The sequence below is a fragment of the Colletotrichum godetiae genome (genome assembly GCF_030913485.1).
Source record: "Colletotrichum godetiae strain CBS 193.32 chromosome Unknown BDP55scaffold_23, whole genome shotgun sequence".
Classification (NCBI taxonomy): domain Eukaryota; kingdom Fungi; phylum Ascomycota; class Sordariomycetes; order Glomerellales; family Glomerellaceae; genus Colletotrichum; species Colletotrichum godetiae.
The window spans coordinates 106,107-127,494 of record NW_026851271.1 but is presented as its reverse complement, the minus strand read 5'-3'; the positions used below and the strand labels follow the sequence as shown (position 1 = coordinate 127,494).

Below are 21,388 nucleotides of genomic sequence, written 5' to 3'. Positions count from 1 at the left end.
CAACCACTCCTATCACCACATCTCGCGGTCGACTGACTCACCTCTACCGGTTGCAGAGCACACCGCTCGACCATGAGCACTCTTACCACCTGAGTCTTAGCCATACCAAAAAATGTCAAGGTCAGGAGCCTTCCGGCTGTGCGTCAGGCCGCGGGCTGCGGCGCATACTCGAGCTTTTCGACCTTTGAACTTTTCTACAACTGCCTCTGCGCGGGCTGCCGAGATTCGCGATGTCTCCTCCCTCCCACCGAGAGTCGTTCCGAAATACCGCGACCCTCCCAACTCGACCTCTGGCCTGCTCTCGCTGCACTGGCCGACGCCTCCGCGAAACATCCTCCTGATGCCGAAGCTGCGATCCCCTCAAGTCCTACGAGCGACTATTGACTTTGCGAAGCATCTACAAAGCACATACTCTGGCCTGAACCTGATCTTTGAACCCAGGGTCGCGCAAATGGTCCACGAGTCCTTCAACTTTCCCATCTACACGTGTGACCCATCGGCGTTCCCGGACACGATCGACATGATCACGACTCTTGGTGGTGATGGAACCATCTTGCGCGCCGCGAGCCACTTCAGCATGTATCAAGCTGTCCCGCCGATTCTCGCATTCAACTTTGGTACTATTGGATTCTTGGCGGAATGGAAGTTCGAGGAATACAAGAGGGCCTGGAGAGAGGCGTACATGAGTGGGAGCGGCGTCGCTGCGGATGATTTATTGACGCCACACACAAGAGTCGCAAGCGGAGAGAAGGAACACGACGTCAAGAACGGGGCTCTGTCTGGATGGCACGCTTCTCCTGGCAAGAGCATGGGACAGAGTCGGGCAGCCAAGATCTTGCTCAGGCACCGACTACGGGTCGGCGTGTACGATAATAACGGCCAGAACATCAGCAGCCAGTTACTTCCGACGACGAAGTCACAGGCGCATCTACCGGCCGAACATCCCGAAGATACAATACTTTCGAAACGAGACATCCCTCAACCGATTCACGCCCTTAATGAACTACTCATCCACCGGGGCCCGAAGCCTCACCTTGCCCACATCGACATTTACCTCAATAATCGATTCCTCACGGAAGCTGTCGCAGATGGCATATTACTGAGCACGCCGACGGGCTCTACCGCATATAGTCTGAGCGCCGGCGGTTCCATCATACACCCCCTTGTCAAATCACTGCTCATCACTCCCATCTGCCCCAGGAGTTTGAGCTTCCGGCCTCTAGTCCTCCCCCTCAACACCAAGGTCACACTCAAAGTCAGCAGCAAGAACCGTGACGGTGAGCTGGAGGTTAGCATTGACGGAAAGCGAAGCGCCGGCGCAGGTATCGGCACTGAAATCCGTGTCGAAGGCGAGATGGTGGGCGAGTCCAGCAACGGTGACTGGAAGGGAGGTGTGCCATGTGTCATTTGCGGACCAGGCAAAGGCGACGCGTCAGACTACGACGATGACGGCTGGGTTGGGGGTCTCAACGGCCTGCTCATGTTCAACTACCCCATCGGGAGGTGAAACTTATCGTGATACCCGAATGTAAACTACAAAAGTCTTTCAATGGAGTTGGTGGCATTAGGGGGGCACTTTGGTCAGGCCTTTTCTCTTCTTTGGATAATTGTCTTACTGCTTATTGGGCTGGAAATCTCAAAATCGCAACCATCATCGAATGTAACATTGATGGCTTACAGTGATGATCATGTCGCATCCAGAGGTTACACATCAGCATCCCAACGTGATTGCCACTGAAGTTGGAGTTCTGGCGGTTAGGACGTGTTGCTACGACGGTCTAGTATCGAACACTAAGAATCATCAAGAAACACGGACTCGACGGTTTATTAGTTGCGCTCTACCATACTACCTGACAAATGCTCTTTGTCTTGGTGTACTGTCGATACATACGTTTAGTAGGCCCAGGCAGGCCATCCCTCGCCAGCCAGATGCTTAGCCGACACTTGTCAGCGTCGTGTGGCTAATAGAAAAACATAGTAAATCATACCATGTTCCAGCATTGGGTCATTTGGCACTGATTCAATTGGATGTCTTTGATACCACCTCCTTGCAGTATGTGGGCAAGAAAATCGGCTAGGCTTGCGAGTAGCCAGGCAGGCCGCCGAGCTCAGCGAGCTGTGGCAATGCAGGGTATCAGTTCTTCGCAAAAACCATTATAGTATCACGATCACGTTCATGATCTCAGTAGCAGGAGCTGTTCCAGGCGGGCAACTTCCGTGATTCCGCTTTCGCCGAGTACACTACCAGAGGGTCAGTGGCGCGAATCCCTTAACACACTCCCTAGGTATAGTAAGAGTTCGAAAACGCCACTACGTCCGTTAAGTCGCGCCGGATCAAGAGTCGCAATCGAGAGACCTAGCCTAGGTTTCCTTCAAATCTAGCGTTCTGTTGTCCCATGATTTGACTGAATGGACGGTGGTTGCCTCTTTTCGAAGCCAGATGGGGAAAGACTTTCGCCAAGCAATCTGCACAGCGTGGTCTGGCCCTGGTAAAGACATTGTTCGAAGATCGAGTTGATGTTATTGAGAGAGCTGAGTTAGGACTTAGGATTTAGGATATAGGACTTTGATACACCGGCTTCCAGCGTGTTAAGTCCTAAAAGTCGACGAGCTGGCACAACCTTTAGTTCCATTCTCCGGATCCTTTGTGAGTGAACTGTGAAGTCCAATGGCAGCAATGGCCGTAGATCTTGATGGCAAAGTTTGCTGAGTCTTTGGATGTTGGCTGGAAATTAGCAGCAATAGATCACGGGCAATCGCGAGCCGGCGACCGCGGTGTTGAAACGTCGCCTAAACTCTCACCTTACATACCCATGCGATCATGATCTAGGCCGTCCGCCGTCGGCATGGCAATTTCGGCATGGTCACAGAGAATCGGCGTTCCTTTTCCATGCATTTGAACCGCGTCAGCCTTGGCGACGCCGTGTTGTAGTCCTCATGGCTACGTGTACCTCTGTAGGCAGAAGTCTACCAACACCAGAGGGCAAGGCAGTGTGGCTTTCCGAAAGAGGTCGTCGGTGTAGGCATTTGCCTCGACCTCGCATCTCAGCTCAAGATGCTGGCGGGGAAAACCTATGCACGCAACAACCCCGTCGGAAGGTCCCTAGCTTCCTCCGTTGGCAAGGGACGGGTATCCGGACCGTCACTCTATTCGTCAACGTACGACTTCCGAGAGTCGAAATCGCTGTCGCCGCCGACCTTACCCCACGCTTTCCAGCAGGCATCCACATCGTAGCTCGCCTGACCCCGCCGCCGACGATGATGTGGTGTCAGCGGCAGCGGCGTTGATAGAGGAGCGGAGCTATGAACATTCAAATAGCTATATCGACGTCTACGGATAGTCTAGTATACGGACGTAAGATTCGGATCTGCCCTTTGTCAGCCACAACCTTTTCTAGGGCGCCTTGTTCCATATGGATCCCGACCTCTTATTTACTCCATATTGGTACAGCTGTCTAATTGGTACCCCGAGTCAGAATTGAGACCCGAACCCGAATGTTCTTGGCGAAGGTTATTCGAGCTTGATTTTGGACTGCACCGGCCGAAGGCTTGACCTCAGCTATCGGCGTAGTGTGCCTCGGCTCTGCTACTGAATCCTGCTCGGCCGTTAGACAAATACACTATTCGAATATGAGGCCGTATGGTAAGCTTTCAAAGTCAACAGAGTTAGCTAGAGTTGCTAGTTTCTTAATCCGATTCAGACGGCGGACCATCCCCCTAGAAACGCATTTCCGCCGTAAGCCGTCCCGCGTCTCTTTGTTCCGTTTCTTATCCTTTGTCCGTCAGCCGTTGGACTCTTCGCACTCGCACTAAGTAGCACGAAATGACTCGGCCCGCTCCAACGCTTTTACTAACGGAGCCCGTCCAACATTCTATTGACGCCCTTAATGTCGATCTTTGCAGCCCAAAACATGGAATTTTGAGATTGAGCAGATGACACCGATATCGTATTCTTCTATCATCGCGGGTCGCTGTTTGATGTTGAGTACAACGATTAAGCTTCTCGACTCAAGAGCTTCTCGAAGCATGCTGCAATGCTGCGCTGTCAAGGGTCTGCCGACTTTATTGCCCCTCCGAGTCGGCATTGTGCCGTACGCTGGTTCGCGCCGCTAACGTGGAAAAGGATGCGCCGAGCCTCTCGGCATACTGAACCAGGACAAGGGGACGTGTGCCATCCAGTATCGACCCAAATTTGGGAGGGGACTTCGGATGATGCGACCCCAGCTCCCGCGCAACTTACATAGATTGTGAGGTTTGCCTGCCGGAAGTCCCACTCTACGGATACAGACTTGAAGCTTCTCTGAAGCTTCGCTGGAGCCGCGGTGACGTTTGTGAACTTCGGGATTTGCCCGTCTCTCCCCCCACAAATTTCGCAGCCGACTGGACTTTGACTGAATCTTGTTCGACCCCTGCGTTCATGGTCCGCACTCTCTCCCTCGCGGTATACCCCTTGTCTAAGCAACATTTCGACGATGCAATATCTGGAGAGTTTGACTCTGACGCCTCCCTAGAGAGACGAGAGCTCGCATTCTACGGCTTAATGAAGATTGGCAAATTTAGAAATATCCGTCACTGAACACTAGTTTTTACCCCAACGTTTGTCGGCACGTTGCCACAGCCACTGGCGTTGCTACATGTCATGGAACTCGACCCCGACTAATCGCATGATCTTAACTCGCACCACGCCGTCGATGCTACTATACGCGCTAGCTATCCACACCCAATTCTCGCTTCGATTCACTTGCCGCGATAGTTTTCATCTTCCTTTGACTCTCCCGTGCCGCCGATGTGGCTGACACAGCAAGCAGATGGCGGCTAATACCAAGACCCCCCCCCCCCCCCCCCCTGCTGACACCTCAACCCTTCCCCACCACCTGCCCGACCGGTCGGCTACTAAGAAGTTGAGGTTCGGGGATGGGAGTTCTTGTCTTTCTCTCCCACACGGAGAAACACCTAGATCTTAGGACCGATCCTCCCTCCCACAAGACTAACAACTAGCTTCGCTGCAGTACAACGCAGGCCATGCAGCTAGGTGATATTCGCCTCTCACATCGCGAGGGAGAGCTTCGCGCGGGTGTCTTGCAGCTCGGCGACCACACCGAGAAACTAGTGTCAAGCTCGAATCCGAATACAAAATGTCCAAGAGGAGCACGACTTTGGAGCAGCTTGCTTTCAACGCAGGCCAGCGCCCAATAGTCGACAGCATCAGCTCTAGCAACAACGACGACGACGATCAGACGGAAACGCAGAAATCTTCCAGCAAGATGACACGGACATCGATGGCTAACATTGTGCTTCTGGCTTGCCTTTCGTGGGTTGTCAGTGCGATTACGACGCCCAAGCTCGTGGTGTACGAGGAGAATGGCAAAAAGTACGAGTGCAGATGTTCTCCGGCCGACAGCTGCTGGCCCAAGGCCGACGCTTGGAGTAAGCTGAACCAGACTGTGGGAGGAAACCTCCTTCAACACATTCCGCCCGCTGCCGTCTGCTACAACACGTACCGTGGCATCGCGACTTACGATGCTGCCAAGTGCGTCGAGGCTACTGCAAAGTGGACAGATGAGAGGTGGCAGTAAGTCTGACTTTGCTTTCTCTTCGCGAAGCTGTCGAGAATCAAGTCCTTGCTAACAGTGTACTGTCAGAATCTCTCAACCTGCGTCGCAGTTATGGACATGGGGAAGCAACAACACCTGCGAACTAACCACAGATCCCACAAAGACTTGTGCTCTTGGCAACTACCCAGAGTTCGTCATCATCGCCAAGACGAAGGCTCAGGTCAAGGCCGGCGTGGACTTTGCAAAGTCGAACAATTTACGACTAGTCATTCGCAACACAGGCCATGACTTCGAGGGACGAAGCGCAGGTGCTGGATCCTTGGCCATCAACACGCACAACTTTAAGGACATCTCCTTTGTTGATTCATACAAGGGCCCTGGAGACTACAAGGGACCTGCCATTACTATCGGTGCCGGAGTTCAAGGTTACGAGATCTCAGCCGCGGCTCATGCCAGAAATCCACCTCAGAATGTGGTCACTGGCGAATGCGAGGTAAGCATCTATAGCTTATCTTTGTCCACCCAACTAACAACATGCTAGACTGTGGGAGTTGCAGGCGGCTTCATGGGAGGTGGTGGTCACGGGCCTTTGAGCGGTAACTACGGCTTCGGCGCCGATCAGGCACTCTCATTTGAGGCTCTCACCGCAGCCGGGGACTTTGTCACTGCCAATGCCAACTCCAACTCGGATCTATACTATGCTCTTAGGGGAGGCGGACCGGGTAACTACGCCGTTGTCTTATCTGTCACTCTCAAGACATACCCCGACACTATTCCTGGAGCAGCACTCTTCTTAAATGTCAACGCCACCACCGGCGCAAACTTCGATCAAGTTACGAAGGCAGTCAACAAGCTAAACGCTCTAGGAAACCAAATGGTCGACAACGGACTGTACGGTATCTACGAGCTATACCCGCCAGCTATAGGAGGCGCATTACACGTGCAGCCAATCATGGGAATGAATAAAACCGCAAAGCAACTCACAGCCGTCGTTCAGCCGCTCCTCACTTACCTAGACACTGAGAAGATCCCATACGACTTTGGTGTCAAAGAGTACCCCAACTACTACACCCTCTTCCACGACATTTTCGAGCCCGAGCGCGCAGCTCAGAATGGTTTGACGGGCGGCTGGGTCTTCACCCACGACGACATGGCGAGCAACCAGCCGGCCATCGCCGAGGCAATCCAGCTTGGGTTGGCACCAGCTCCTAACCAGTTCGGTATCATTATCAGCCACTTCTTCGATCCAGGAAGCAACGCTCAGAAGTCTGGTAGTGCAACGCATCCTAAGTGGAGAGGTGCCACCATGCGCACTATGGCTATCCTGCCGCAGGCCCTAGACGCGACGTGGGCGACGAAGTTGGCGTTGAATGATCTCATGGTCAACACCATCACCGAGAAGTTTAAGCAGGCTGGTCCCAACGGGCTTGCATACGTGAATGAAGTAAGCCTTTCTATATTTCAGTCGTGACAGGTCATTGTGTCATTGGTACTAACATGTTCGGCTAGAACTATGCCTTCATGAAGAACTGGCAAGATGCCTTCTGGGGTCCCATCTACCCCAAGTTAGCGTCGATCAAGAAGAAGTGGGATCCGAACGGCGTCTTTTTCTCATGGTCTACTCCGGGAAGCGAGGAGTGGAGTGTTTTGGACTATGCGAACCGACTTTGCAAAGCGAAATGATTGAAGCGTTTAAAGATGCGACTTGGCCTTAAAGATACCATTTACCTATGATGATATTGGATGAGTATACTAGATTCTTAGATCTCATGATAATACATGTAATGAACGGGATGATATCGCCATCTACATGCGAATGTGTGGGACTTCTCTCGTCGAGGGTCTGGGCTTACTCATTCCAGATCACAGCGCTGAGTCCATCCTCTTGATTCACAGTCCCTGAATTGCCAACCTTGACAGTTGCAAGAAGTTTCCCAAGTCTACCCGTAGTGGTGTTTCTTTCCACAATCGCAACATTGGCACTTGTCTGTCCACCTATGGCAACCATGGTCCCGGCGCCATTGATCGAGAATGTGCGAGGGAAGAACGAGTGAGCGCTCGTTGTCTCAAGGTACGTGGCCAGACCTGTTGAAGGCTCGATTGTGTAGGACGTAATGGAGTCCTGCTGTGCCCCAAAGGACTGATCGTTTCTGTTTGATGCGTACACAAAATTGTCCTTGACGTGAACTTCGGCCGCCTTCGAGCCAGCCGGTGCAGCTTTCCCAGGAGGGAATGTGGACAGGGTCTGCTTCTTCGCAAGAATCAGGCATCCAGTTGTCGGGTAGGTTACCGACCAAGACGTCAGCGAGTTCGATAACTCATTTACAGTGAATAGGAATGTTGCATTGCCCTGTATTCTGAACGCTCCATGACGGGGTCCGTCTCCGGGGCCAGTTGAGAAAGACGGGCATTGAGTCAGATTGCCAGACGATCCAATACTGAATACGCGAATGAGATCGGCTCCTAGATCCGCAGAGAGAACATATTTCCCAGTGGGATCCGTGAAGACGGAGTGAGGGTGAGGTCTGTCCTGTCGAGATGGCACCGGTCCTGGCTGAGACATGGTGAATGACAATTTCTGCAAGGGTTGACCTGTGCTGCCCAACGGAAGGGTGTAAGTAGAAATTGTCGATGCATCACTGTAAACTGCGTTAGTGAAAGGATTTCATCACCAGGAGTTGAGTAATCATACTACTGCGCAGTTGTAATGTAGCCGTTGCCAAGTCCATAGAGTGTACTATGAAGCTCGCCCCCAGCTGTCTGAACTTGCCCCTTCGGCGTCAAACTTCCATCAGCTGTAACAGAGAAGCTTTTCAAGAGTGGCTGGCCCCATTGTACTTCGTCCGGGAGGTAGATAGTTTTCGAGCCAGGGTCAAAGTCGAGCCATGCTGGCATCCGGTTCCCAGCGCTAACCGAACTCGCAATGGTGAGTTGGTTTGCTGACGACAAGTTCAGCGTATAGAGTTGCCCGCTATAATGCGAGGCAATCAGGGTGGCCGCGAGGGCGCTTCGAAGGGACGTGAAGCAGGCAAGGAAACGCGATGTATTTCCCATTGTGCCAGAAATTCACACTGACTATGGAAGATTTCTTGGCGTTCATCTGGTGGTTGGCTTCGGTTCTTGTCTGTTTTAAACCTCCCGGCCCTCGTAGTACCACCAATTTCGGTTCCAGTCCGAAGGCCTCGCGAGCTTGCGCTTGAGCATTTACCCGACACAACGTCCATGAAAGTGCAACGGGCTTGAGCTCGCAAGCACTGTTCCTTGTTCCGTCCAGAGACAATATCGACTAGCGTATCCTCCGAGATGCCTAATAGGGCAATGTAACGGAGCGCGGTGCCTGGGTCGCATGACAGCGAGGTGACTTGAACACAGCCAAAATGCGGCTAATTGCAGATCACGGTTTTTTTCGCTGTATTCAGGGCACAAAGGCTTACGGAGCAGTGTAAAAATGGCTTCTATGGCGTCTAAGTCTCATGTATCGTCGACTTTTGATGATGAAAAAAAACCGAGTCTCTATTTACTATTGAACCACCAGGCGACTAGATAAGCCCCAGCCTTCGAATCATTTTAGGCTGGATCCACTTCATATATCTTAACAATGGGATAGACAAACACCAAATATTACTTTGACCCCCACGAGCTACACTCTCCCGAAATGAAGCTGGCTGGCAAGCTGGTGCGTTATTGAAGGTTTCGTTCATGTTTATATCTTCATCACTTAGCTGCCAGCTTAGTCAAGTGAATCTCTGCAATGTACCTGCCCTTTTCACGAGAATTTGTCGATTTGATATGCGAACCATATCATACATCAGCGTGAGCATGAATATTCCAGATACTGAATTGAGACCATTTGATAGTTCTCACGAAGATGGATCTTCTCTGAGCCTGGCCCGAACTTACGTAAGGCGGGGTCCTTTTGCATCTTCCCCCTGCAGCAACTAGCTAAATTGCCGCCTAGAATCGGAGATGTCTACAACTCACGCATCCAAAGTGGTGTGACAAAAATCGTGAGTTATGAGTGCCGACGAGTTCCGCGACAGTGTCGAAAGCGGGGAGACACCAGTGGACAGCCATGGTCGACTATTGCGAATAGCATTCATTTACTTGGATGAATCGTTATGGGATGGCAGGGGCGTGTTCGAGGTTGTTGACCAAATTCACGCACGCGGTTGGTCGTTTGGCCACGGAGACCTGAAATCCAACCGGTAATATTACTGAGTTCAAAGAACTATTTCAATGAGAAGATTGAGCTAACGATGAAAAGAACTCTGGATATATTCTATCTCGCCCAACTAGCAGCCGCCATGTATCGCTCCTCAGACCCGGACGAGGGTGTCTTCGCGTCAGCAGATGACTTTGACGCATTTTACGCAGAGCATCATAACCTACTCGGCGAGAATGCGTGGCGAAATTACTACTCATCTGGTCTCCTTACAACGTCAATCTCGGCTCGTTTCTACCGCCTTCCCGACTTGCAAGACCTGCCGGACTCAAGCTACCCGCTTGCACAGCCGCGCCACAAAGGAAACGGTCGCCTATCAACCAAGCTTCCGCGCTGGGCACATAACGTCGTGCGCACTCGGCGACGACAGCCGTCCCTTTCCGTAGAGACCATCACCCAGACAGCCCTGGCAACTCTCGAGCAGACCATCGCACACTTGAGAGAGTACCATCCAAGCGTCCAGCCGTACTCGGAGACTCAAGCTCGCTTCTGGCTCAAGTACATGAAGATCGATTCTCCCGGCGAGCCGTCAAAGGAGGCATGGACTCACAACGAATTTGGTATCTCCGTCGCGCAGGGAGCTTTCGATATGTGGGCTTGGGAAGCGCACTACTCGCGGGACCGCTGGGAGGCTGTCAATACGCCATATCTTGAACCGGACCTGGATGGGACGCGAGAAAGCGAGGTCAACTGGTGTGGGTGGCCGGACGGCGGTGTGGGGGAGCAGGCGCGAAGTAGAGGCTGGGAGCCGGAGGTGGGCAGCGTGGAGGAGGTTGCATTCCTGGCAGCTGTTGCGGTGAAGGAGACGGAGGGCGTCTCTATGAGAGATCTGAACTATGAGATGCGGTCGCACATTCTTCTTGGAGTAATGCGTACTGCTTTTGACGTCGAGAAGGCACAGGGGGTGGAAGATCTCAAGCAGCGGCAGGTTGCTACGGGTAGAAATGACGAGGCCAGGGCTGAGCAGTGGATTCGAGAGGCGCTGGTGGTCACGGAGCCATACTTGCGCGACAAGGACGGATGGTCTGCTGTCGAAGAGCATCGGGATGAAGTCCTGCGGCAGATTCTGGTGGAGAATGGACAGCTGTTTGCAAGATGGAAGCTCTCGGACTCTTCCAAAGAGTTCAACTTTGAACTGCAACCAAGGAACCAGAATTAGACATGCGTAATCACGGCAACGATATGACAATGACAACTTGATCTTCTCTTGACTTTCTTTTTTGTCTTGTGTACCATATCAATGTTATTACACACCGACATTAACAGTATGGCAACTTGTACTTGACAAATACTTTAAACTATGATTCCGGACATGAGCCAAATGCCAACTGACATCCCGTCCCACAGTAAGCATTCGTGCTTCCACAGTAACCCCACTCAGAGCAACAGTCGCCGAAAGCAGACCCAAGACAGGTCGCGTTCTCGGGATCACTGTTTGAACTACACGTACCGTCCGTGGAAACCACCAGCCCCGGCTCGGTACAGGAGCCAAAGGCCGTCTGGCAGCCTGTACTGCAGTGATCTGTCGTGTCGCCACAGTAGCCATACTCTGAACAACAGCCGCCAAAACCAGAGCCTGTACAGGTTGTTCCACCAAAGTCGGCACCGCATCGGCCGTCAGTTGAAGGAACTGATGAAGCGGAGGGTGCTGCTGAGCTCGAGGATGATGTTGAGCTGGTGGATGTCAATGACACCAAGGAGGAGGAGGAGAATCCCAACGAAGTTGTCCCCATGGAAGCCAGCACAATTTCCGTCGTGTACGTCGACTTAGTCACGGACTCAATGGTGGTCGTGAAAGTGACTGTGTCCCCAGGACCCCACGGCTCAGGCGAATAAGTTGGCTCTTGCGAATATGTCGTACTTTGCGTCGTCGATCTACTGGGCAGGCTGGGTGTGTCGCTGATGTATTGTCGCCGACGTAGCTCCGGCAGGTTATTCACCATCTCCTCCGAGGCAGACCGTTTCTTCGCCGGGAGGAACGCAACACCAATGTCGTAGCCCGTGAAGTCGCATGACAGCTTGGGTCCGCCGGCTGACACGATGGCCCGCTCGACACAGCCGTCTTTCATGAAGAACGGCAGGTTGAAATAGGCTCCCGCGTACTTGGAGGAGGTGCGCTCGCGCCAGTCCCAGCCGGTCAGGGCGCCGCAACCCTTTTCTTCAGACTTGAGGCGGGAGCCGCCGTCAGTGCTCCAGCCGTCGATGTTGTATACTTCGAAAGTGTACCAGCCAAAGGCCGTGATCCTATGAGCACAGTCATGTCAGAACTTCAACGATCAGGGTATAGAGTCAGATTGATTTGACATACCAGTAAGCACAGTCGGCTTTTGCAGTCGGTTCAACCACTACAGTCACTGTGGTGGTCGGCGTGGTCGTCTTGGTCGAGGTTGCGATAACAGTAATGGTCTCCGTAAGACCGAATTGCTTAGCGGTGAAGGTTGATCCATCGTAGTCGGATGGGTTGGTTGGAGCGAACTCCAACGGGATCTGCTTCCCATCAATAATGGTCTGATCGGCTGCTTGTTCTGCGGACAAGGCCGACGCAATGTCTGGATCCATGGTGCATTCAGGGCTACCGGGCGTCGTGGTTGTCGCTGTATCTTGTCCGTTACAAGCAGTACTCGTCACGCAGCTGGTCTGTTCCAAAGGTTAGCTTACTGTTCCTGCATCAAGACCTGCTCAATTGTTGTACTTGCCTCAGTTGTCCGCGTAGAAGACTCCATGTACCAAGCACTATAGCTAGTAACGAGATAAGTGCAGGCCGATGCCGTCACAGGTTCCTCACAGTTCTCACTGCTGTCGCCGCCGTCGGTACCTTGCGTGTTTCCGCACCCGCCGGGAATTAGACAGCCTACGCCACCGCACGACAGCAGAGGACAAGTAGACACGCAACCGAAGACGCCGCAGCCTCCGCCGCAGCCAAAGATTCCGCAGCCACCATCGCAGCCAAACAGTCCACAGCCGCCGTCACAGCCGAAAATGCCGCAGTCCCGTGTCCCACAGCCGGATCCAGTACAACCTGTGGAAGAAGAGGTCGGCGTGGGCGTGACAGCAACGGGCGGGATAGGGACCGTTGGGTCGGGGTAGTCTACCGAGTAGGTCGGCTGAGGCTGGATAGTCACGGGCACAGATGTCGAAAAGAATGTGACCGGGGGGATGATGATCAAGGGCACATCCGTATCGGAGGAAGTTGCCGGTGTTGGGGAGCTGACGGGAAAGGTGGCGTGATTTGGAGGAAGTGTATACACGAAAGGTGACGGGGTAATGCTTTGTACGGGGTTGATCTGGTAGTGCGCTGTGTCTGTCGATTGCAGTGTCAGGGGTTGGAGGCTGACGTCGGTCATGGTGAAGGACGGGACAGGGAGCGTTGTTGTCACGACGTACACACCGCCGGCTCCAGAGGACAAGAGAGTTGTTGTCAAAGCTGGCCAGCTCGTAACGGTATGAGTGGCACTAAGCGGGTATGGAGGGAAGACAACGATGCACGGAGGCTCGCAGCCTACCAACGGATCGTCAGAGTTCCAGATGCTAGGCGGGGGATAAACAATGTTCGAAGAGGAGCCGTAATCGATGCTGTCGCCGCCGAAGCCTTGCAAATCGATTGCCCAGTCGATGATTCCCGCAAAGTTGAGACTCTCATAGAGAGCCTTTCGATCTGCCTTCAGGTCATCATCCATGTGAGCGACCCATTGTGTTGAGTCGTATACGGCAATGTTTGACTGGCTGTCTTCGTCAAAGTACGACTCGTACGACTCGATCGACTGTAGAGCTCCTGACGACGTCATCCAGGTTCCGGTTCCCGCCAGGATGGAATTTATCTCGGCGTTGGCGATGTAACCTGCGGTGTTGGTGCATGGTCCTGGATAAGCCCCCGAGCCTCCGCCTGTGTATGTGCACATGGGACCGGTGCAGCCGGGTGTTGTCATCTGAAACGATCGGCCGTAGCTCGAGACGCCGACTGCGAGCTTGTTGGATGGTACACCGGCCTTGGTGATCATGGACAGAGCGAGGAGAGTCTCGGTAATGTTCGTGTGAGAACGTAGGCAGTTGCCCTCTGGGCAGCCGTCGATTGCGTACTGGTTGGAGTAGTCCCACTGGCCATGAAGATCATACGTCATGTAGACGATGTAGTCTGCCAGATCTGCCATTTCTCCAATCTGGTAGCCCTTGAGGTACCAGAAAGAAGCGGGCGCGCAGAAGGACACGGACTTGTCGGAAGGCATCGCTGCCCTCAGCTTAGTGAAGAAGGTCAAATAGTTGGCGGCATCTTCAGCTGTGCCGGCTGGAATATCGGGGATATCGGGGGCAGCGGGATCTGGTGACCATTAGTTAGCCATGGTTCTGTGATGGAGAGACATTCTACGACTTACATTCCCAGTCGATGTCAATACCGTCCAGGCCATTATCTTGTACGAACGCAACGATGTTGGCAACAAAGGTGTCCTGGTTGGCGGGGTTGACGGCGTCCCGGAAAATGAAATACGTCGCTGGCTCGGCTGAGAAAGCCCAGCCGCCGAGAGAAAGAATCTTTTTGAAGCCAGACATTTGCTGGAACAACTCCCACTGTTCCTGGATATGGCTGACGTCGATGGCATATGTGCCGGTCGTGACGACGCCGAATGCCAAATGGATGTGCGTGTACGGGGTCACATCCATCGCAGTGATCTTCATGTTCAAGCACGGGCGGTCCAAGTTGTAGGCTTCAAAGTAGCCGATGCTGATGGCTTCGGCCGGAGCTGATCCAACGACGATCTCAGTTCCACAGTTGGAGATGCAGCCATTCTCGCCCTCAGCCGAGGTTCCCGGGGCGCCAGTCTCTGACTCAGAGATGGTACAGAAGTCCTTGTTGATACCACATTGGCCGTGTTTGTTCTGAAGGAGGGAGGCGCATTAGCTACCGTGGAGCATGATAAAGGGACGCGAGGTATAACACATACACAACAGGCATTCAGGGGGCAAGGATTCAGACTGGCTAGTTCGACACCCGCTCCCGGCTGAGTAGTTCCGGGCTTCTGGGGGCCACACACGGCGTTAGTAATGGGAGCTGGCATCGGAGGTGCACCAGTACTGAGGCAGATGTACTGGTATGCTTGCACGTTCGAGCATCCCTGCCAGCCCCAAGTCTGGGTGTTGAAGCTTTCAATCTCATCATTGGTTAGACTGTTGGCTGCTCCCAAGGAAGAGCAGCTGTCGCCGGGCACGACGTAATAAGAGAAGCATGTCCCGTCTGAGTTGGGCTGCGGACGGAAGTCGGGGAGATCTCCCGCTGAGCAGCAGACGTGCTGTCCCACTTGCAGAGACGAGCACAACGTCGAGTCCGGGTTGTACGTGGTGAAGTCGCTGGCGGATATGCCGCACTCCGCCGCCAAGCTTGCGCCTAGATAACAAGATGGATTAGCCTTGTGTTCTATGTTTGGACTTTCCTGGTGGAAGGCACTCACAGCTATCTCCGGACACAACCTGAACAGTTGAACATTCAGCTCGTCGATGAAGCATGTTCAACTTGCCAGACGTCGACGAGATGGTGTCAGCAGTGCTGTCGGCACGGGTACCATTGCCAAAGCTAGCAGTGCTGTTGTTGGAGATACTCGGGACCGACAAGGTGATGTCTTGCCATTCTTCCATCTTATCGAAAGAAGTGATACACTCGCCAGATGCCCAGGTAGCTACGGCATCCTGTACAAACTTCAGATCGCGATCTCCGCTCACAGCAATTCCAAAGCTGTATCGGGAACTGCGGCCGTCTTTCGTACACAGTTGTGCAACGACGCTGTTAGAGAAACCAGCCGACTTGATCTTCCTTATGAACTGACGCAGCACTGATGACGGGATGTCGCGGACGCCCGATCCCGCGAAGAGACCGAGAACGACCGTATTAGAGTATGCGAAGGAGGTTATATCGGTGCTGTTTGACTCCCGAGAAAAGGAGGAGGCGAGCTGTTCTGAAGCGGCTACAAAGTCCTTCAACTCAGCTGGTGTGTTAGACACATTGAAAGCTAGCTGCAGCGACTCTTGAACCTTGGTCAAGCTGCATTTAGGCAGGCAAGACGGGCCTTGGGCCGTATTGTTGCCGGTGACGTTGCTTGTGCCAACTGCAAAGCTTGCGGTGCAGGCCCGGACAGTCTCGTCTTTGCGTAAAGAGTTGGAGGGGTTGAAGTCGAGAAGCATGGTCTCGTTACACATTGATAATCGCCCAAGTCGAGAATACAGAGTCCAGTTGCCTGAGTTCCAACCGGACTCATTGCATCCGGCTGGGCAACGACTGAGCACTAATTCGACGAGCTCTGGGGCGAGCGTGTTGTTGCTGATGGATGCTGGAGGAGCCGAACTGGTTGCGAGTGGATGTGCTGCTAGGTAAGAAGCGAGCATTTCCGAACCATTCTCAATGGCAATGGCTGGATGACACAGCACGAGAGTGATGGCCACCACCCCGGCCGTGATAGACCGCGAGAAGAATCTCATTGTTGTTGTGTGTAATGAACGTGGACGACAGTAAAGGGAATGCAGCGAGAGACCAGAAAGAACGTGATGTAGAGAAAAGGGTAACAAGAGGGAGTGATATCGAGCTGTGATAGAATCTCATACTTATCAAGATTGTCTTCTTCGACCACAGCGGAGGCAGGCTGTCGACAACATCCGACGCAGTCCAAGTGCCTCGTCAACCATCATAGTCCTTGTCGGCGAACTACCGTGCTAGACAGGGGTAGACTCTGGTCCCCGTCTCCGCTGCGCCTGAGTGTTGCAGCTATGCTTATGTTTTTCTTTCGCTTTTGTTCGCCTGGTCCCACCGAAAGTAACATTTTCTGTCCTTACGTCCTCGGGCTTGAGTCTGCTTCAGGCGTGGGCTATCCGACGCCAGGTCTAGAAGTCTTGGCTGTCGATCGTTTGGCACGAACGGTATTTTTTTGCCTCATCCGATCCAAACCAGAGAAATTCCTCAAGGGCGAGAAATCGCGATTATGCTAGCGGGGTCGTCGTCAGCTGTGACAGGTGATGCGATGTGAAATAGATGGAGAAGTTCGCGACCCCTGCTAATCGGTGCCTAGACTTGAAGTTCATCGAGCCCGGGGACGGGCCGGCCCCTGCTCTGCACGTTTACGGCTACTCTCCGGACAATTTTCTGCCTAAAAGCAACTTCATTTCCCAGGGCTGCAGGGAGGATGCCATGGATCTGAATCCTGGCCGAGTGATGGTGCGATATCAAATCCCCATTCTGGAATCCCTTTGCTCTGAGTGCTTTGCCATTGGTTGGCAGGCACTTGAGTGGCAGCATAGACGCGTATACCCTTGCTGGCATTTGAATCAACTTACCTTTCGTGCCAATATTTCGAACAACGAGCTGATGATAACCTCCGCTGCTAGTCTGCGTGCCAAGAGTCACGCTACAGAAGAGACATCCGCCTACTTTTATTGCTGACGTTTCCACATTGACTGCTACTGCACAAGGACCGAGGCTTGTCAAGGCTTGTACGGAGTAGCCTAATCGTGTTCTATTGTATTGCCCAGCGACCTTATTACTTGGGTCAAGATTTCTCACTGGTGATCTCAGTAGCCTCGCCTCTCTCGCATTCTTTTCCATCTGCCATGGCAGTCGTTCCTTCAACTTTCATTACAATCTCACCATAGTCATTCGCTTCTCGACAACTTCAGGATGAAGTTCTGGGCTGCTCTCGCTCTTACTGCGGCCGTTGCGGCTGTCCCGTTCGAAGGCATTTCTTTGCACAAACGCGCTGGGGCAAGAAGCCATATTGGATATCGGATTGTCTCTAAGGTACTTTGCTTCCTTTGTACCTGCACTGGTCACCTATAGTTCGAAATGGGTTGGCGTTCTTTGATCTTCAAGAGCTGACAAGTTGGCAACAGGCTGAAGCCGACGCCATCAACGCCAATGATGGAAAGGCGGTACAGTCACTCGGGACCTCGGGTAGGCAGTTAGGAACCGGAACCTACATATCCCCAGCATTCCAAGACTTTCCAGAGTACGATCCTTCCAAGGGAATACCCTGGGACTGCGTCGTGACCATGGACGCCGATACCTGGAGCGGGCTGAAGAAGGCATGGATACCGAAGTTCTATGAGTTCCCCGAAGACAAGGAAAAGAATCCGGACAAGTGCAAACCGCTCAACCTGTGGACCCCGAGATGGAGTGAGTGAAATGTGCGGCCGTTCCTCACAAGTCTCATGACTAACAATTTCCAAAAGAGGCGAACCGAAAGCGATTCTTGACAAGCTTGGACTCCTCTTTTACAGAGGAGAATACGGTCCTCTTCTCTAAGGTGTTGGGTCACGAGGAAAAGATTCAGGCCTTGATTCCTCCGGCGATCGTTGATACTGGAGTGGTCTACATATCTCAGTGTGCCGAACGAGAGACAGAGTCTAACACTCAGATCGGAAGCCTTGGTGGTGTTGATTGGGACACTGCCAAGATGGAGGGCTGGAACTTGGGGTCCGATGCTGTGTAGATGGCACAAGTAGAGGTGGAAGTCAATTGTTCTGGGTTCTGGTTGATGTTTAGTGTCAAATATTAGCCTGCGTCGATGTCGTGTTGAGGATTACATTGAGCTCCTACATCTGTAGCAAGCACTGGTCATCTTTCTATATGATACTAACCTTGACATGGGAGAATGGCTTGAGGCGGTTCGAGCAATTTTTCCCTCCTTCACGGGCCTAATTTCCTTCTTCACGACACCCACTCAAGGTTGCTAACAGGCTGCACCAAAAAATGAAACAAGCTTCAATGGAGACTCTTGCTTGACCCAAATGGTTCAGTCAACGTGTAAAAGGGTGATGCCGTGACTAATAGGATGCGAAGAGCCAACGTATTCTGGGTCTTAGGGGTACTGAAAGCTCAATCGGCGTTGTCTCCGAGTTCTATTTCAAGGCTTTCGATGCCTCAAAGCAAGCGATCAACTCTCTGGTCACATTGAAGTGAGGTGCACCAAAGCCTGAGATCGGTTCCAAGAAGCTTCAGGAATGGGTCGAAAACCATGATGCTTGCTAAGGATTTGAACATGCGGCAACACTTCGCAACGCCGCGCTTCACTAACTTGAAAAGCATGTTTCACGGTGACAAAGCGGATTCATGGCATCCTTGATCCACTGTCGCAGACACTAGAGGCCGTCTAACAACGCCGCAAATTATCGGTTGACTCGGAAATCTGCAGCCTATTGGACTTAGTCCAGCTCTCGATCAGAAAGATGCTCATAAAAGAAGTTACTTGAATAGGTCGGAAACAAGAGAGAAACAGTGACATGCTTTTCTGACGGTCAGGTATCAAGAGAGCTCCTACTCTTCGAGTTCATACAGAGCCAAGTTCTCGGGCGAACCAATTGGCGTCATTTGCAAACTACTGTTACATATTTGACAAGTCGCTGTAGATTCGCCGTCAGACGCACCCCAGAATAAGCCTCTCTTGTACTAATACAACGATCGCATCGCTGCATCCTCCAGTTACCCGAAAAGCGGACTCTGCTTCTTTGCAGAACTTAAGCAGCAGCATTCCCGTGGGCATGCATGGGGTGTACTTGGACTACCTGACCCGATATGAGGCAGGAAGAAGCTTAGACAATGCATGTGTGTTGGGTCGGGTACCTGGGAAGGTTGCAAGGCATCAAAGATGAGGTTGGCCCGGAAGAGGTTCTCTACTTTCCTCAGATTGTCAGGCCGGCTGGGGGCCTTATACTTTAACATAGTTCTGTTTAGTTATGGTCCGTTGAGAACACAACACGTAAGGGCGGCAATGCCGAGTGAACAGAGAGCGAGATCAACCACCTAACACTATGTGCAAAACTGAGCATATGATACGATCAAGAAATACTCCTTTGCAAACGTAAACTTCAAATGTCATATGTTGCTAGCGCGGTAGTTTGTCCAGTCTTTTTTTGAATGCGCCTATTCATACATCTCGGCGCTCCTAAAAAAGAAGACTCTGACACAACGCCTATCAAGGCCAGACTGGCGGGGGAGGCCGTGTGGCTCGGCTCTTAATAGGCTTGCCAATAAGGTTACTTATGACCCCTCTCTTTGCAAGGGAGGGGCATGTATCTAGCAGATCCCGCCCAATATTACATCGCTCTTCTGGGCGAGCAGCGGCTATTGACCCTTATTCGCATAATTATCCGCGTCTCAAGATCAAATTCGGCGTGGATGCTACCCACGTGTCGATTTGGCGGTCGCGAGAGGCACTGGACCCCGCGGGACGTAAACGTCTCGGAGGGGATCCCTGTCCATGGTTTGCTCAACTGCCCCATTGGGCTGAATAGCTTCGGTACTCCTTCTCGCGATGAACATGGAAACTTCGGTCAACACATATAAGAGGTGTTTGAGGGTACTCTGGTTCGAGATTTGTGATCAGCACCGAGTCTCTTAGCTCTCATCCTAGTCATTCGTTTCTTCTCCAAGATGCAGATCAAGACCCTTCTCACACCCATCATCCTAGCCAGGGTAGCTCTGGCCCAGGGTCTCCCCATCCGCGTTGCCTCGTTCAACATCCGATATGATGCCGGTTCACGTGAATCTGGTGAGAAGCCGTGGTGGGATCTCCTGTGTGGAATATCCAAGGACCGCTGCCGCCAGCCCCATGTCATCGACGCGATCAAGAGCATAGGCACCAATGCACCCTCTGGCGCTGTCACCGTAATCGGCCTCCAAGAAGTTCTCGATAACCAGCTCAACGACATCCAGAACGGACTCGGCTCCGGCTGGGCCCACGTCGGCGTCGCTCGCGACGACGGCAAGAAGAGCGGCGAGTACAACCCCATCTTCTACCGCACCGGCGCGCTCAAGTTACTCCACGAAGAGACGAAGTGGCTCTCCCCCACGCCTGATACGGTCTCGTCTGGATGGGGAGCCGGCAGCAAACGCATCGTCACGATTGCTGTGTTTGAGCATACCGCCAGCGGAAAGAAGTTCATCCACGCCAATACGCACTTGGATAACGTCAGCTCTCAGGCTCGTAGTGAGGGAATCAAGGTCGCTGTGTCGAAGATTCAAGCTGTGCAGACTACCTACGGCCCTCTGGGCGTCTCACTCACTGGCGACTTCAACTCCGACCCTAATGGCGATGGATACAAGGCGTTGACGGGAACGGGGTTCGTGGATGAGTTATACAACTTGGCTACTCCTGAACAGCGCATCGGGCCCAACCAGTTGACGTACACCACCTTCGATACCACCAAGCAAGGCAGCCGTATTGACTTTGTCTGGCTTGGGCCCAAAGATGCGAAGAAGTATTCCGTTCAGCGATATGAGATCCAAAACAGCCTTGTCAATGGCATGCTCATCAGCGACCATAGACCCGTGGTTGGAGACGTCACTTTACTGTCTTAACCTGCGAGATATTGATACAATTTACGCAGTAATTGACTATTGATACCCATTTCTTTACGCGAGACCTTATGCATCCTTTGTTTGAGTTGATCAGTGGCCGTCTCCAAATAGCATCGCATGTTTGTTGCGGTAATCATCCTCGCAGTGGTAGCAGGTTATGTTATGCTTCTTCTCCAGAGGCAACCCCGGCGTGGAGACAATAATTTCCCAACCTTAGCACAAACGCAATTGCCAAATACTTTGATGTTTGGCTTTCGCTAAACCATCTGTGCAGGTCAAGAT

At 52.6% G+C, this 21,388-nt stretch overlaps 8 protein-coding genes across 8 annotated transcripts; 5 read left to right on the top strand and 3 right to left on the bottom strand.

Annotated features, from left to right (window-relative positions):
- Positions 1-112: 112 nt before the first annotated feature.
- On the top strand, positions 113-1,507 carry BDP55DRAFT_694298 (ATP-NAD kinase; the record flags this gene model as incomplete). The annotated part of the gene is made up of 1 exon (XM_060577336.1): positions 113-1,507. One exon carries the CDS (start codon positions 113-115, stop codon positions 1,505-1,507), a length of 1,395 nt encoding a protein of 464 aa, XP_060428900.1.
- A 3,338-nt stretch (positions 1,508-4,845) lies between these two features.
- BDP55DRAFT_665333 (FAD binding domain-containing protein) lies at positions 4,846-7,349 on the top strand. Its single transcript, XM_060575024.1, has 4 exons — positions 4,846-5,572; positions 5,643-6,048; positions 6,097-6,999; positions 7,065-7,349. Exons 1-4 carry the CDS (start codon positions 5,136-5,138, stop codon positions 7,236-7,238), a joined length of 1,920 nt encoding a protein of 639 aa, XP_060428899.1. The 5' UTR covers positions 4,846-5,135; the 3' UTR covers positions 7,239-7,349.
- Positions 7,350-7,404: 55 nt separating this feature from the next.
- BDP55DRAFT_553395 (Lactonase, 7-bladed beta-propeller-domain-containing protein) lies at positions 7,405-8,609 on the bottom strand (the record flags this gene model as incomplete). The annotated part of the gene is made up of 2 exons (XM_060569284.1): positions 7,405-8,194; positions 8,248-8,609. 2 exons carry the CDS (start codon positions 8,607-8,609, stop codon positions 7,405-7,407), a joined length of 1,152 nt encoding a protein of 383 aa, XP_060428898.1.
- Positions 8,610-9,569: 960 nt separating this feature from the next.
- BDP55DRAFT_694295 (uncharacterized protein) lies at positions 9,570-10,936 on the top strand (the record flags this gene model as incomplete). The annotated part of the gene is made up of 2 exons (XM_060577335.1): positions 9,570-9,760; positions 9,820-10,936. The coding sequence occupies 2 exons, from the start codon at positions 9,570-9,572 to the stop codon at positions 10,934-10,936; spliced, it is 1,308 nt and encodes a 435-aa protein (XP_060428897.1).
- A 458-nt stretch (positions 10,937-11,394) lies between these two features.
- BDP55DRAFT_729137 (uncharacterized protein) lies at positions 11,395-12,336 on the bottom strand (the record flags this gene model as incomplete). Its single annotated transcript, XM_060579529.1, has 3 exons — positions 11,395-11,451; positions 11,523-12,021; positions 12,086-12,336. The coding sequence occupies 3 exons, from the start codon at positions 12,334-12,336 to the stop codon at positions 11,395-11,397; spliced, it is 807 nt and encodes a 268-aa protein (XP_060428896.1).
- Positions 12,337-12,385: 49 nt separating this feature from the next.
- Positions 12,386-15,945, bottom strand: BDP55DRAFT_729136 (uncharacterized protein; the record flags this gene model as incomplete). Its single annotated transcript, XM_060579528.1, has 5 exons — positions 12,386-12,414; positions 12,470-14,092; positions 14,148-14,649; positions 14,715-15,154; positions 15,219-15,945. 5 exons carry the CDS (start codon positions 15,943-15,945, stop codon positions 12,386-12,388), a joined length of 3,321 nt encoding a protein of 1,106 aa, XP_060428895.1.
- A 1,175-nt stretch (positions 15,946-17,120) lies between these two features.
- Positions 17,121-18,541, top strand: BDP55DRAFT_665327 (uncharacterized protein). The gene is made up of 3 exons (XM_060575023.1): positions 17,121-17,548; positions 17,641-17,923; positions 17,980-18,541. The coding sequence occupies exons 1-3, from the start codon at positions 17,429-17,431 to the stop codon at positions 18,237-18,239; spliced, it is 663 nt and encodes a 220-aa protein (XP_060428894.1). The 5' UTR covers positions 17,121-17,428; the 3' UTR covers positions 18,240-18,541.
- Positions 18,542-19,908: 1,367 nt separating this feature from the next.
- On the top strand, positions 19,909-21,133 carry BDP55DRAFT_665325 (endonuclease/Exonuclease/phosphatase). The gene has a single exon (XM_060575022.1). The coding sequence runs from the start codon at positions 20,180-20,182 to the stop codon at positions 21,104-21,106; it is 927 nt and encodes a 308-aa protein (XP_060428893.1). The 5' UTR covers positions 19,909-20,179; the 3' UTR covers positions 21,107-21,133.
- The last annotated feature ends 255 nt before the right edge of the window (positions 21,134-21,388 follow it).